Genomic DNA, 17,039 nt, shown 5'->3' on the forward strand with positions numbered 1-17,039 from the left:
TTAGCCAACTAGTCACCTAGCTAACGTTAGCCACAAAAATGTTTAATTTGTAACATATCATAAGTATTGCAAATTCGTAACATATTGTTCAAATTGCAATTCGTAACATATCATACGAATTGCAATTCGTAATATATCATACAAAATGGGTGATGGACATCCACAAATTAATACATTCCATACGAAATGTAACATATCATACTAAATGGAGGGAGAGATTTTCTATGTTACAGCTACCCCTGAGTCTAGCTTAAAAATAAAATCTCTCCACTGCCATGAGGGGAGCCTCCAAATTCTTCTTTCCCAGGGCCCCAGATGTGGTTAGTCCGGCCCTATCTCGACGCTGTGACCCCTGGCTCTGATTGGACGTCTCACTGGACCCCACCTCCACCGTACTGACAGGGTGCGCCGCCTGAAACACATGCACCCGGTTCACCACCCTCTTACTCAACGCACAGTCAAACACCTTCCGGAATCCCTTCCGGAAGTGTTTGGACACCAGGGCATACACTATAGGGTTGAGGCAGGAGTTAGCATAGGCCACCAGGTGGGAGAGAATACGGAGTATATAGGTGGTGTGGTTTAGTGGAAAGTGGCCAAACCACATACACAGTATAACCAGGTGATGGGGAAGCCAGCAGAGGCAGAAGAGCACCGCTACGATAATAATCATCTTGGTGACTTTCCTCTTGGCTCTCCTGGACTCAGACATGTCCTTCATGGGGTCCACCGTGGTCCACAGGTAGCAGATGGTTCTGGCGTAGGTTAGGCTGAGGATGAGGACAGGGATGAGGTAGCCGAAGAAGAAGGTGCAGACGTCCATGAGGCGCCTGTCCTGGATCTGCCAGGCGGGGATGCAGACCACGGTGCCGTCCAAGTCCATCTGTCGGTAATAGCTCAGGTACGGGCCAGAGAAGACCAGGGACAAACCCCAGACCACACAGATGGACGTCAGGGCGTTACGATGGGTCCTCATCTCCCTGGAACGGAGAGGGTAGCGGATGGCCAGATACCTTGGGGGTCAACAATAGGAAAAAGATGTGGACTCAGATAGTTGGACAGACAGGACTTAGTGACACATAATATAATACCCAGGCACGTCCTCCTATGAGAAAAAAGTGCCCTTTCAAATTGGTAGCATTTTTTTATTTATACATTTTTATTTTACTTCTAGTTAGTTTTTTCACTGTCAGGTAAATAATTGTCCATCAAACTAGCTAATTTCTCATTTTTTAATCTTGGAAAATTATTTCTCCCCGCTACTCTGCCCCCACGCGAGCCGTGGACTGCAGTTGTCCTCCTGTTGCTGCACAAGCAGAAGCTACCAGCGCCTAGCGGTAGTAATGTTATAAGCAGGGTTGAAATTACACTGCTCAAAAAAATAAAGGGAACACTTAAACAACACAATGTAACTCCAAGTCAATCACACTTCTGTGAAATCAAACTGTCCACTTAGGAAGCAACACTGATTGACAATAAATGTCACATGCTGTTGTGCAAATGGAATAGACAACAGGTGGAAATTATAGGCAATTAGCAAGACACCCCCAATAAAGGACTGGTTTTGCAGGTGGTGACCACAGACCACTTCTCAGTTCCTATGCTTCCTGGCTGATGTTTTGGTCACTTTTGAATGCTGGCGGTGCTTTCACTCTAGTGGTAGCATGAGACGGAGTTTACAACCCACACAAGTGGCTCAGGTAGTGCAGCTCATCCAGGATGGCACATCAATGCGAGCTGTGGCAAGAAGGTTTGCTGTGTCTGTCAGCGTAGTGTCCAGAGCATGGAGGCGCTACCAGGAGACAGGCCAGTACATCAGGAGACGTGGAGGAGGCCGTAGGAGGGCAACAACCCAGCAGCAGGACTGCTACCTCCGCCTTTGTGCAAGAAGGAGCAGGAGGAGCACTGCCAGAGCCCTGCAAAATAACCTCCAGCAGGCCACAAATGTGCATGTGTCTGCTCAAACGGTCAGAAACAGACTCTATGAGGGTGGTATGAGGGCCCGACGTCCACAGGTGGGGGTTGTGCTTACAGCCCAACACCGTGCAGGATGTTTGGCATTTGCCAGAGAACACCAAGATTGGAAAATTCGCCACTGGCGCCCTGTGCTCTTCACAGATGAAAGCAGGTTCACACTGAGCACATGTGACAGACGTGACAGAGTCTGGAGACGCCGTGGAGAACGTTCTGCTGCCTGCAACATCCTCCAGCATGACCGGTTTGGCGGTGGGTCAGTCATGGTGTGGGGTGGCATTTCTTTGGGGGGCCGCACAGCCCTCCATGTGCTCGCCAGAGGTAACCTGACTGCCATTAGGTACCGAGATGAGATCCTCAGACCCCTTGTGAGACCATATGCTGGTGTGGTTGGCCCTGGGTTCCTCCTAATGCAAGACAATGCTAGACCTCATGTGGCTGGAGTGTGTCAGCAGTTCCTGCAAGAGGAAGGCATTGATGCTATGGACTGGCCCGCCCGTTCCTCAGACCTGAATCCAATTGAGCACATCTGGGACATTGTGTCTCACTCCATCCACCAACGCCACGTTGCACCACAGACTGTCCAGGAGTTGGCGGATGCTTTAGTCCAGGTCTGGGAGGAGATCCCTCAGGAGACCATCCGCCACCTCATCAGGAGCATGCCCAGGCGTTGTAGGGAGGTCATACAGGCACGTGGAGGCCACACACACTACTGAGCTTCATTTTGACTTGTTTTAAGAACATTACATCAAAGTTGGATCAGCCTGTAGTGTGGTTTTCCACTTTAATTTTGAGGGTGACTCCAAATCCAGACCTCCATGGGTTGATAAATTTGATTTCCATTTATAATTTTTGTGTGATTTTGTTGTCAGCACATTCAACTATGTAAAGAAAAAAGTATTTAATAAGATTATTTCATTCATTCAGATCTAGGATGTGTTATTTTAGTGTTCCCTTTATTTTTTTGAGCAGTGTAGATTTAATTTATTTCTGTTACGGGACCTCCTACACACTAAAAAATGAGGGTTCCTCAAGGTTTCTTAGGGAAGGATGATGGTTCTATCTGGAACCATAAGGACTCAAAGAACCCTTTGAGCTGTTCAATAGTTCTTTAAAGGTCACAAAAGCGTTCTTTGCTCTTTTAGTGATAATTCAAATGTGGGGGCAGTGCATTAGAATATTTTGGGGCATGGTTTGCGCACAGGTATTTTTGTGCAACCGTGAGTGAGTGTCATTCCAGTTTATCTAATGTGTTGTGTTATGCAATTACACTGAATACAAAATATAAATGCAATGTGTTTATGTTTCATAAGCTGAAGTAAAAGATCCCTGAAATTTTCCAGATGCACAAAAACTGTTTTTCTCTCAACTTTTATGAACAAATTTGTTTACATCACTGTTAGTGAGCATTTCTCCTTTGCCAAGATTATCCATCCATCTGACAGGTGTGGCATATCAAGAAGCTGATTAAACAGCATGATTACACAGGTCCACCTTGTGTTGGGGATTATAAAAGGCAACTTTAAAATGTGCAGTTGTGTCACACAACACAATGCCACAGATGTCTCAAGTTTTGAGGGAGTGTGCAATTGGCATGCTGACTGCAGGAATGTCCACCAGAGCTGTTGCCAGAGAATTGAATATTAATTTCTCTACCAAAAGCCGCCTCCCAATGTTATTTTAGAGAATTTGGCACTACGTCCAACTGACCTCACAACCGCAGACCACGTGTAACCACTCCAGCCCAGGACTTCCACATCCGGCTTCTTCACCTGTGGGTTTGCACGACCGAAGAATTTATGCACAAACTGTCAGAAACCATCTCAGGGAAGCTCAACTGCGTGCTCGTCATCCTCACCAGGGTCTTGACTTGACTTCAGTGGGCAAATGCTCACTTTCGATGGCCACTGGGGGGGGGGAGCTCACCTTGACTGGGTTCTTTGAAAACGCCTATCAAGCAACATGGACGCAGTGAGCAGTGTTGCAGTGAGATTATCTCAAGCAAATTTGCTGATACACAAAGCAACTCAAACAACCTTGAACATCAAATCTTGTCATATATTGCATCATGGTTTCCCAAATGATTTGCTTATCCAACTGTTTGGTTAACAGCATTAATATAGACAAAATGTTGGCTGTATAATTTTGCTAACTAGCCCAAATGGAACTGTCAGCACAGTTTATCAAACTAGCAAGCTAGTTCACCTTGGACAGTTTCAGTTGAAACTTTACAGGGTGAGGTCTGGGTACTTCTCATTGAATATATAGTAAATTGACTGCCAGATAATGTTAATATACAGTATCATGACTATCAATGATGTCAAGACGTTTGTATCGATGTTCCGTTTTGGCATGTCTCTTGATGTAATGACATGACAACTGCGTAACAGTTTTGGGCTACCCTTACCCCGCTTTTGTTCCATACTGGCTGAAGACCTAGCTAGCCAGTGAGGGGGTTCGATTAATCTCGCCCATGCGCCCGTGTAGGCGTGTTTTGCACCAGGTGGAAGTTGATTGCGTTCGTTTTGGAACCGGGCTGCCTCCCGGGCGTGAGCCAGGTGCCCCATTCAAAGCCCATGGTGAAGTCAGCTCAAAACAAAGTGACGTGGGAGCACGTGGAGTTATGAGTAGGATTCTGTGTTTTCACATGCAACAGTGATTGCTTTTGAGCTTTATCTGCATTCCCAATGAAAACGAGTTGATTTTATGGAAAAGAGATGTATGTTTCTGAACGATGTTGACAAAAATGACAGAGCGGTGCAGATTACTGGTCGATTTGAGAAGGGCGCTCTTGCTCCTCCCTCCCCGCTTTCGCCAGATGACGTAACGAGCCTTTGCCCGGCTCCCTGCGGGTCAGCATAATCGAATCCGGCCAATTAATAGCTAGCACCAGACACAGATGAAAGCGGAAACCTATAAGTATCTTTGCCTTAGAAGAATAGGGGGAAATCTCTAATTATTTGCTGACACACTGCAGTCAAATTTTGGAACTTCTAGACTAGCTACCTAGCTATGTAAACCACACCCCTCTGTGAACACGACTTCTGTGGTACTTATTTTTAATTACGTAAGAGAATAAGATGTGATGTCACACAATGCCCTTAATAATCCCTATTTCTTTTCACTTTGAGCACCTGCCCGTCCAAATGTATTTGCCCTGCCCTGATTGTACCCTAAACACTGACGTTAGACTGTATTAGAGAGGAAGAAACAAAGCGAGAGGGTTTACTCTGCCCAAAATCTGTCCACAAAAATAAGACCACGAAGTAAGGAATTTTTGTATGGAGATCAACGAGGGAGTATCGAATTTGTTCAACAAAAAAATGTAATTGCTGATTTGAGGATTATTTGATTGCATAGAAGTTTCCTACTGGTTAGGTTGTTACGAATGCACTGATATAAGTGAACGCACGTGGCATTTCGGCAACTTTGAAAAAAATGTAACATGTTATATCAAAGTTGTGCCTGTTGCGCACACGCGTATCTTCCTTCTCATTGGCTAGAATGTTCCCACCTGATCTTGCCTTCCATCTTTAAGGACATGTATTTCCATTGTTAGAGCGGTCACTCGACCAGCTTGTCAATATAATCTTTAAGGAACTCAGAGTGTTCTTTCAAATGTTTTAATTGGTCAGAGAGTATCACTGAACTAAATAATCAAGAATGACTATCATGCACCCTTTTTCACTTTCCCTCTGTAGGCTATTTGCCTATATACACCATCTTCATACCATTACAGTACTGTATATACAAGGGGAACAAGACTGTTCTTCCAAAATGATTTTTTTTCTTCTTTTCAGCAAAAATGTATATTAACAATATAATAAATAATTAAACTACTTAAAATGTTACCTTTCACAACACGACCCAATTCAACTTGAATGGGGGAAAAAACTGTTATTAACGGTAAGTGAAACGCACCTGTCCAACGACACAGCGGTGAGCGTAAAGATGCTGGCATACATGGTAAGGTAGATGATAAAGTGTACGACTTTGCACAAGAACGGTCCAAATACCCATTCATCCATAGTGTAGATAGTGGCTTGAAAAGGTACGCAGAACACTATAAAGCACAGGTCTGCCACGCCGAGGTTCAGAATAAACAGGTTTGTTGTTTTGGTGTTCATCTGTCTGTTCCAGAGGAGGACAGTGAGGACCAATCCGTTCCCCAAGGTACCGACCAAGAAGATGAGCGAGAAGACCAGAGAAATGATAACCGATTCCGTTCTCCAGTTCGCACCAGTTTGATTCTGCAGAGAGTTAATCATTGTTACTTTTTATTCAACTTCTTTATAAATCTGAGGTTTCGGTATTTGAAATCCTTTAATTTAGTGAATCTCAGAGATGCTCAAAAGGTCCTTTACGCACCACATTGTTCATATCCAGATGCTGCGTAACGCGCACAGGTTCTAAGCATCGATAAATAATTGGTTGTTGTTCAAACAGGTGGAAAGTTTAAGCATCCACCCCCCTGTCTAGTCTAGTCCTCCTATCTCTGACAAAAGGGGGAGAGTGTTTTCTGTCTCTGGCTGGGCTAGGTGGGGTGTCCTCTCTCTTTCTCTCTCTGCCACACACCACCTACGATGACATCTCTCTTCACTCTCTTGCATTTTCAGTCCTGCATGTTATCAATATCAAGCCACATTCACATCCCTCCCATCTTCAGTATAATTCCTAGAGTTGATAGATATTTTTTATCTGCCCATTTACAGTACATTATGGGGTTACTATCAAAAGGATGAAGATTTATGCCCATGTCCAAATGGCACCCTATGCACTACTTTTGACCAGAGCCATATGCTTTTCCTGTTTTCATCCAGCTCTTTCTATTCTGTGGATGGTGTCTAGTGTTTCTTATTTTCTCATCACAATAAAGCTTCATTGATTGCTTTATTGAATGTATTTTACATTAAAATACATATTTTATGCTGCTCCAACCGGAGACAACATTACATACATTTAATAAAACAATTATTGAGGATAGACACTGCTTACAGTGGGGGAAAAAAGTATTTAGTCAGCCACCAATTGTGCAAGTTCTCCCACTTAAAAAGATGAGAGAGGCCTGTAATTTTCATCATAGGTACACGTCAACTATGACAGACAAATTGAGGAAAAAAAATCCAGAAAATCCCATTGTAGGATTTTTAATGAATTTATTTACAAATTATGGTGGAAAATAAGTATTTGGTCACCTACAAACAAGCAAGATTTCTGGCTCTCACAGACCTGTAACTTCTTCTTTAAGAGGCTCCTCTGTCCTCCACTCGTTACCTGTATTAATGGCACCTGTTTGAACTTGTTATCAGTATAAAAGACACCTGTCCACAACCTCAAACAGTCACACTCCAAACTTCACAATGGCCAAGACCAAAGAGCTGTCAAAGGACACCAAAAACAAAATTGTAGACCTGCACCAGGCTGGGAAGACTGAATCTGCAATAGGTAAGCAGCTTGGTTTGAAGAAATCAACTGTGGGAGCAATTATTAGGAAATGGAAGACATACAAGACCACTGATAATCTCCCTCAATCTGGGGCTCCACGCAAGATCTCACCCCGTGGGGTCAAAATGATCACAAGAACGGTGAGCAAAAATCCCAGAACCACACGGGGGGACCTAGTGAATGACCTGCAGAGAGCTGGGACCAAAGTAACAAAGCCAACCATACGTAACACACTACGCCGCCAGGGACTCAAATCCTGCAGTGCGAGACGTGTCCCCCTGCTTAAGCCAGTACATGTCCAGGCCCGTCTGAAGTGCATTTGGATGATCCAGAATAGGATTGGGAGAATGTCATATGGTCAGATGAAACCAAAAAAGAACTTTTTGGTAAAAACTCAACTCGTCATGTTTGGAGGACAAAGAATGCTGAGTTGCATCCAAAGAACACCATACCTACTGTGAAGCATGGGGTTGGAAACATCATGCTTTGGGGCTGTTTTTCTGCAAAGGGACCAGGACGACTGATCCGTGTAAAGGAAAGAATGAATGGGGCCATGTATCGTGAGATTTTGAGTGAAACCCTCCTTCCATCAGCAAGGGCATTGAAGATGAAACGTGGCTGGGTCTTTCAGCATGAAAATGATCCCAAACACACCGCCCGGGCAACGAAGGAGTGGCTTCGTAAGAAGCATTTCAAGGTCCTGGAGTGGCCTAGCCAGTCTCCAGATCTCAACCCCATAGAAAATCTTTGGAGGGAGTTGAAAGTCTGTGTTGCCCAGCGACAGCCCCAAAACATCACTGCTCTAGAAGAGATCTGCATGGAGGAATGGGCCAAAATACCAGCAACAGTGTGTGAAAACCTTGTGAAGACTTACAGAAAACGTTTGACCTGTGTCATTGCCAACAAAGGGTATATAACAAAGTATTGAGAAACTTTTGTTATTGACCAAATACTTATTTTCCACCATCATATGCCAATAAATTCATTAAAAATCCTACAATGTGATTTTCTGGATTTTTTTTTCTCATTTTGTCTGTCATAGTTGACGTGTACCTATGATGAAAATTACAGGCCTCTCTCATCTTTTTAAGTGGGAGAACTTGCACAATTGGTGGCTGACTAAATACTTTTTTTCCCCACTGTATTTTGGTCATTGTGGTCCTTGAATCAGACAAACATTAGCAGAAGTTTGTCATAAAAAACGGTCATATAAGTTTTTGGTTGCACCTTGTCTCACTTTGGTTGAGAACCCTCTACTTCTCTCCTTCATTTCAGCATGAGAGGGAGGGTAAGAAAACATGGTCATTGGGATTACTGAAGCCATGGCAAGATGGCAAAATGGAGTCAATTTAGATTTCTTATCTCTCCAAAAAGGTAATTATTACTACTATTCTCCATCTTGGCAGGGTTCAGGTAGTTATAGGGCAGTGTAAGCTTGGTATTGCTCTCCATGACTGAATGGTTGAGGAAGGACAACTCTGCCTGCAGTTGCTTCATCATCTGCTTGGGAGCCGTCTCATCAAAGTATTCATCTGGGTATGTACCAAGGGCAATCTAATATTAAAACTGGTGGTCGTCTCACCTAGCTACCTTAAGATGAATGTACTAACTGTAAGTTGCTCTGGATAAGAGCGTCTGCGGAATGACTAAATGTAGATGGTGGTCCTCTGTAGCTCAGCTGGTAGAGCACGGCGCTTGTAACGCCAAGGTAGTGGGTTCGATCCCCGGGACCACCCATACACAAAAAAAATTATGCATGCATGACTGTAAGTCGCTTTGGATAAAAGCGTCTGCTAAATGGCATATTATTATATTATTATTATTATTATAGATGTAAATCATTGGGGACAAAACTCTCAAAGTCTGAGTATTTCTTGCTGAGCGACCATTCGAAAGCCATGACCCTGACAGTTGAGCCGACGTCTGGTAGCGCCTCCAAAATGGTGCTAATGCTGGAGGTCCTTTTAGTGGTGGGAGGAGCACAGAAACTTGGGGCTGTTGTGTACCCAACCGTAGTCAGACTAGGAAGGAGACATACAGTACCAGTCAAAACTTTGGACACACCTACTCATTCAAGGGTTTTTCTTAATTTTTTACTATTTTCTACATTGTAGAATAATAGTGAAGACATCAAAACTATGAAATAACCATATGGAATCATGTAGTAACCAAAAAAGTGTTAAACAAATCAAAATATATTTTAGATTTTAGATTCTTCAAAGTAGCCACCCTTTGCCTTGATGACAGCTTTGCACACTCTTGGCATTCTCTCAACCAGCTTCACCTGGAATGCTTTTCCAACAGGAGTTGGAGTTCCCACATATGCTGAACACTTGTTGGCTGCTTTTCCTTCACTCTGCGGTCCAACACATCCCAACCATCTCAATTGGGTTGAGGTCGGGTGATTGTGTACATATTACACAGCCTGGAGGTGTGTTGGGTCATGGTCCTATTGAAAAACAAATGATAGTCCCACTAAGCGCAAACCAGATGGGATGGCGCATCGCTGCAGAATGCTGTGCTAGCCATGATGGTTAAGTGTGCCTTGAATTCTAAATAAATCACAGACAGTGTCACCAGCAAAGCACCCCCACACCATCACACCTCCTCCTCCATGCTTCATGGTGTGAACCACACATGCGGAGAACATCCGTTCACCTACTCTGCGTCTCACAGAGACATGGCGGTTGGAACCAAAAATCTCAAATTTGGACTCATCAGACCAAAGGACTGATTTCCACCAGTCTAATGTCCATTGCTCATGTTTCTTGGCCCAAGCAAGTCTCTTTTTCTTATTGGTGTCCTTTAGTAGTGGTTTCTTTGCAGCAATTCGACCATGAAGGCCTGATTCACAGTCTCCTCTGAACAGTTGATGTTGAGATGCGTCTGTTACTTGAACTCTGTGAAGCATTTATTTGGGCTGCAATCTGAGGTGCAGTTAACTCTAATGAACTTATCCTCTGCAGCAGAGGTAACTCTGGGTCTTCCTTTCCTGTGGCGGTCCTCATGAGGGCCAGTTTCATCATAGTGCTTGATGGTTTTTGCGACTGCACAAAGTAGTGATGGACTGTCATTTCTCTTCGCTTATTTGAGCTGTTCTTGCCATAATATGGACTTGGTATTTTACCAAATAGGGCTATCTTCTGTTTACCCCCCTACCTTGTCACAACACAACTGATTGGCTCAAACACTTTAAGAAGGAAATAAATTCCACAAATTAACTTTTAACAAGGCACACCTGTTAATTGAAATGCATTCCAGGTGACTACCTCATGAAGCTGGTTGAGAGAATGCCAAGAGTTTACAAAGCTGTCATCAAGACAAAGGGTGGCTATTTGAAGAATCTAAAATATTAAATATATTTGTATTTGTTTAACACTTTTTTTGGTTACTACATGATTCCATATGTGTTATTTCATAGTGTTGATGTCTTCACTATTATCTACAATGTAAAACATTTTACAAATAAAGAAAAACCCTTGAATGAGTAGGTGTGTCCAAACTTTTGACTGGTAGTGTATATATATATGATACAACCATCCTAGCTCTGCAGATTTAGCTGCGAAGAGACAGAATCATTAGATCACTTGTTTTGGTGCTGCCCACATGTAGCTTGTTTTTGGTCACTGGTTCAGGAATGGCTGACAAATTGCAACATTTACTTGGAGACAACTCTGCAAATAGCACTGCTGGGTGATTTGAAAAGTCAGTCAATCGATCAATAATGTATTAAATTTTTTATTTAACCTTTATTTAACTAGGCAAGTCAGTTAAGAACAAATTCTTATTTACAATGACGGCCTACACCGGCCAAACCCGGTGAATAATACTCTTAGCAATTTTTATTTATTCATTTACAATCTGTAACTTTTGTGAAACATCACAGCGGAAAAATATATGGCAGCTAGAAATCCAAACTAGATGGTCTTAAGAAATAGATGAGGGGTTGAGGGTAGCTGAAGGCTAGGACTAAAAACAAAAGATAACTAATGTAAAATATACTGTCCGTCAAATGTATATAGTGTGTATAAGCTGGAAGTTTAATCCAATTAGGGGAGGGGTGGTAGGGTTAGGGGAAAATAAAGAAGGAAACTATTTAAAATAATATATTTACCCCCAAAAATATGGGTGATATGGAAATTGCGGACCCCTGCAGTACCTCAACGGATCCCAGTTTGAAACCTCCTGGCTTATAGTGCAGTAGTTAACAGATGAAGGGATTGCATTCGTTTTGGAACCGGGGGCGAAGTCAGCACAAAACAAAAGTGACGTAGATTAATCATGTGAAATAATGAGTACGATTCTGTTTTCCCAATGAAAAGTAGTTTACAACGCCTGGATAGGTATTTTGCGTATCAGCTAACCACACATATGTTATAGCAATCTGGTGCCCGACTGCATCTCATCAATGGACTAATGAAACAAATACTAAAATATAGTTTTGGGCTGGAATTTTCCTTTAACTTGCCCCTGGAAACAAGTGGGTCTGGTTTTAAAGATGAGTAGTCAAGGCAGTGGGAGCTGTGAGAGGTAGGAGGGGGCAGGGTCATAGGCCCTTGAAAGGGAGAAGTAGCACTGAAGTCTATCCTCTCCTTCATGGGGAGCCAATGAAGTTCCTGGAGGATTTAATTACATTACTGGCAAATAGCAGTTTTTGTTTTCATACAAATAAATGTTCTTAGGTACTGTCTATTAAGAGCTGGAGTAATATTACCACTACATTGCAAACATTTTGAACTAGCCCAATGCCTATGTACTTCAGTTCAACAAACACATGGAGCCAGGCAGCAAACCTTTATTGTCAAGGATAAGTCAATGCATGTCCCCTTAGGTGGCAGTTTACATATGACTTTCACCTATACGGTGTTATCGGATGAGTGCAGATGTGAGAAACGATACAAGGATGTGGACTGTTGAGATACACCCAAGGCAGTGTGTCTGTCTGATGACCCCATTTCACCTGTGCCAGGTACCATGTGTTCTTGCTAAAGCGTTACAGTGAAGCAATGCACACTTACACCGGGGATCAGACCAGAGGCTCTGATAGGCTTAACCAGGGCAGTGCCACTGAACTCTAGCAATAGAATACATTGCATGTCAAATCAAAAATGTGTAGGCCTGCCTGACTATGCAATGCTAACATTCTCAATTTCTCATTTCAACTTTGTGGTTATGATGTGGTAGCTGGCTGCCCTCTAGTGTTGGTTTGGAGAAGAGATGTAGAGTAGGCCTACAATCTGAGTGGGATGCTACGAGAAGGAAGTCATCATTCCCAGATAACCCGTTTCCCACAACATGTTGTCAAATCACCAGATGAGGTAGGTTTATAAAGTAAAACTTTTTTATTATGGATGGAGTGGGAGAGAGTTGACAGACAACCATACCAGTACAAAATACAAGCTCCTATGCATTGGAACACAAACATCACACAAATAAACTTGAAGAAAGGGAGAAGAAAAGATTGACATACAGTAAGTTAGGAATGCCCAGTCAGTTACCTACAGGCCCAGGTGACTCAGGTTGGCCAATGAATCGACCAGTTGGGAGGCAACAACAGCCAGTTCTATATCGTGGAGCTCCGCCCCATAGGGGAGCTATGCTCCTAGTGGTTTACCCTCTGCCCTACGGCAGAAACAGCCTGAAGCAAAAATTATGCACACACCTGCAGCCAATGGGAGCACAGGTGCCCCTATATACAGGGACCCGTTCCCTCAATCTGCCTCCCATTATCTTCAGCGACTGGACTAGAATTGAAGAAGCCATAGAAGACTCAGGAAGATCTCGTCGTTGATATCCAGCCATCAACGTCTTCCAGCATGAGCACACCAGGGAAATTCCCACCCCCAAAAGCCCTTTTTAGGGCTCTATGTCGATGCACTGACATGGCAGCTACGGACCCCCACGACCTTTGTTTCGTGTGCTTGGGACCGCAGCATGCTAAGGACGGTCTCGACAACCCTCCTAACTGCGCCTCCTGCGCCCTCCTTCCTATGAAGGAGAGGAAGCAGCGTTGGGCGTTCTTTAGAGAGGACGTCCCTCTAGAGGATGTATTGTCCACGCTCGCCTCTGCTTCAGAGGCGTCGACGGACAGTGTTGGCTCAGAGGACGACAAAGAAGGCACAGAGATGGATATCCCAGTGGGACAATCCGGAGCTCTGGCGCCAGCCTTCAAGACCCCCTTTCCGTTGGAGAGCGCGAGGTCTGAAGGCTCTTTGTACGATGACGACATGGGCTCTGTGAGATCAGAAGCCCTGTCCTTCGCGGCAGCCTCTCTGCGTTCGGACTTTCCCGAACTCATTGAGAAGGCGGCTAATCGACTGGAAATAGCGCTGCCCCCAGCTCCCCTCCCTGTGGAGGTGGACCTGATGGAAGGCGGCCCCTACTCCAAGCCAAGGAGGGCGGCTGAGCCAATGGCTCCAGCCATGCCTTCCCTTGGCAAATATGTCGAGGGCTCGTGGGGCTCACCTCTGGCGGCGCGTTCGCCGGCCAGAGCGTATATCCCATTCACCAGAGTGGCCGGTAATGAGTGGGCGGCTAAGGGAATCCCTAGGTTCGAAGGCGCCATGGCGGCGTACTTAGTGCCAGGTTCGAGTCCCTGGGCAGCCTCCAAGAAGGCCACCCTGCCAGCACAAAAGGACAGGCTCACAGCACAGCTGGCTGAGAAGTCCTTCACGCTGGGAGCCCAGGGCGTGTCAGCGGCGAATAACATCGCCCTCCTCGCGGCCTCCCTATCCCGTCTCACAACGGGAAGGTCGGAGTTGACCAGCGAGGAAATCGAGGAGGCGTCCAGGATTTCCGGGGCCATCCTCCATCTGACGCAGGCAGTGGCAATCTGCGCAGGCAGGACCATGGCCACCTCGGTGGTCACAGAGCGTCACCTGTGGCTGTCCATGACGGCCATGAAGGAGACCGACAGAGCCTCATTGCTCAACGCTCCCGTCTCCAGCGAGGGCCTATTTGGGGTCGCTGTGAAAGACGCAACAGAGCGTATCGCCAAATTGGATGAGGAGAGGAAGCACCTGGCCAAACATCTGCCATTGGCAATGAAGGCCAGCAGAGCCCCAGCTACTCCGTCCACCTCCAACGCCCCCAGTAGAGCTACGGGGAGGCGACGGGCCAGGCGACAGGCGTCCACCACAGGCAGCAAGAGAGCGGGCTCGGCCCCTCCAGCAGCGACAGTGGCAGCGACGGTCCCGCCGGCGAGGGAGGTCGTCGTCAAGCCGGCCTGGCAGCACCAGAAGGTCTCCCAAAAGAGGCGGCACCAATGACGAGGCGAGGGGGAGAGGACGGAAGACGGCTCGGCGCAAGACGCAATTGAGCCTACTGTTCCCCCCCACCCCACTGTTCAGGGCGTGGAGGGTGTGTTTTCTGATTATGTGAATAAAGAGCTGGTTCTCACTGACATTGTCAAAGAAGGACATTTATTCCATAAGGTACAGAACACTTCACGTTCTATGGTTTTCCCTCACCATCCTGAGTGTAGCTCAACCCACCAAGAGTGCGTAGTTGAGCGCGCTCAGGAGAGGAAAAGGGAAAAGGTAGCAAGGCGCAGCCTTAGCTCACTTAATAAAGATCTTTTACTACAGACTCCTAGGAGCTCTGTAGTAAAGGTCTCACACAGCAGGCAGCTGTCTCTGTCCCAATGTGACATGAAGACGCAGCCGCTAGCCGGGAATGACGCCTTGCTGCAGGCTAATGCCTCAGCCAGCGCAGATCAGACCCGTGCGACGTTCACGGAGAGCGGGAATACCAGAGTTACAAGTATAACCAAGGTATGGACGCCTCCGGTCTATTCAGAACGTAACAATGCCCATGGCTCTGAGCGCAGCTCACCACACATTGAGTGTGCCGTTGAGCAGCCGCATGAGACCAGTGAGGAGGTATTGTGGCACCACCGTGTGGTACCAGTCAGTGATCACATCTTTCAGACTCTGTTGAGTACTGCAATGGATGGGTCTCATGGCAAGCAGCAGTCTCAGTCAGACAATGACGTGATGACGCAATTGCTATCATGGGGAGGGCATTCTGTCTCAGGCCAATGCCTCAGCCAGTGCAGTTCAGAACCGTGCTGCGTTCACGGAGGGCCGGATTACTGGAGTTACGGTCGTAACTAACGTATCAAGGCCCCCGATTCACCCAGAACGAGCTGATGTTTCCTCTCCCTTTCGAGGGGGGCCCGCCTTGGGCTATTCCACCAACTCAGTGCTGGGGAATAGGGGCGGCGAGGGCCATAGAGGAATACAGGTCCTTCCTACTGGATGCACCACAGCTTCGTGCGCGCCCGCTTTCTCTGCATCGCTGGCAGTGGCAACGAAGCTGTACCCTCTCACGCTGGCTAGATCAGACGTTGCAGAAGGGTTATGCCCTCCAATTCCATCGGATCCCACCCCCGTTCAGGGGAGTGGTGGAAACGGTGATGAAAACGCCAGACAAAGTAGCCGCTCTGATGTCAGAGATTACGGAACTTTTGGCGAAGGAGGCGGTCACAGTAGTTCCCCGAGAGCAAAGGAACAAAGGGCTGTATTCGCCCTATTTCCTAGTGCCCAAAAAGACGGGGGGAGTGAGGCCGATTTTGGATTTACGCATTCTCAACGAGAGCATAACCAAACGGCCCTTCCGAATGCTGACGACAAAACGTCTACTGGAATGTGTCCAGAAGGGAGACTTTTGTACAAGCATAGACCTAAAGGACGCGTACTTTCATGTGCCGATACAATCACGCCACAGAAAGTTTCTGCGGTTCGCCTTTCAAGGGGTGGCGTACGAGTTCACGAGGATGCCGTTTGGGTACGCCCTGGCACCTCGAACTTTTTCCAAATGTGTGGAGGCGGCATTGGAACCGCTGCGTCGTCAGGGGATAAGGATATTAGCCTACCTAGACGACCTGCTGGTTCTCGCCCCGTCAGCAGAGCTGGCGTACACTCACACGACACAGACAGTGATTCATCTCACGCGTCTGGGGTTCGCTGTGAATTGGAAAAAGAGCGCACCCTGGCCCAGTCATCAGATTGTCTACCTGGGACTACAGCTAGACACTGTAATGATGAGGGCTCGAATTTCGGACCCTCGAAGGGCAGCATTGTTACTAGCCCTGAGGAGGTGCCGTCCGAATCACACAGTAACGGCGCTATCGATCATGTCACTTTTGGGTCTCATGTCGGCAGCCCACTCTGTGGTCCCGCTGGGGCTTCTGCACATGCGCAGAACACAGCGGTGGTTCGCCCAACTAAGACTAGACCCAGTGCGTCAACGTCATCGGTTGGTGGTGGTTCCTCTCTCGCTAAGAGCAGACCTGGACTATTGGAGGAACCCGAGCGTTCTCACGCACGGAGTCCCGATGGGCAAGGTGTCATCCCACATTCCAGTGTTTACAGATGCCTCTCTGACTGGATGGGGAGGGACATGTCAGTCTCAAGCGATAGGAGGTGCATGGCCTCAATCAGGTCGTCACATCAACCTCCTAGAGTTGGAAACGGTTCGACTGGTTTTGACCCACTTCGCGTCTACCCTTCGGGGTCGCGATGTGTTGGTCTGGTCAGACAACCGGACCACAGTGGCTCACATAAACCGCCAGGGAGGAGTCAGGTCTCCTGCTCTCCATCGGGCGGCAGTGGAATTGT

General features: G+C 46.3%; 1 protein-coding gene across 1 annotated transcript; it reads right to left on the reverse strand.

Moving 5' to 3' along the window:
• Positions 1 to 250: 250 nt before the first annotated feature.
• Positions 251 to 6,242, reverse strand: LOC311124775 (galanin receptor 2a-like; the record flags this gene model as incomplete). The annotated part of the gene is made up of 2 exons (XM_084158333.1): positions 251 to 1,013; positions 5,896 to 6,242. The coding sequence occupies 2 exons, from the start codon at positions 6,240 to 6,242 to the stop codon at positions 251 to 253; spliced, it is 1,110 nt and encodes a 369-aa protein (XP_084014459.1).
• Between the last annotated feature and the right edge of the window lie 10,797 nt (positions 6,243 to 17,039).

The sequence above is a fragment of the Coregonus lavaretus genome (genome assembly GCF_964263955.1).
Source record: "Coregonus lavaretus genome assembly, chromosome: 1".
Lineage (NCBI taxonomy): Eukaryota > Metazoa > Chordata > Actinopteri > Salmoniformes > Salmonidae > Coregonus > Coregonus lavaretus.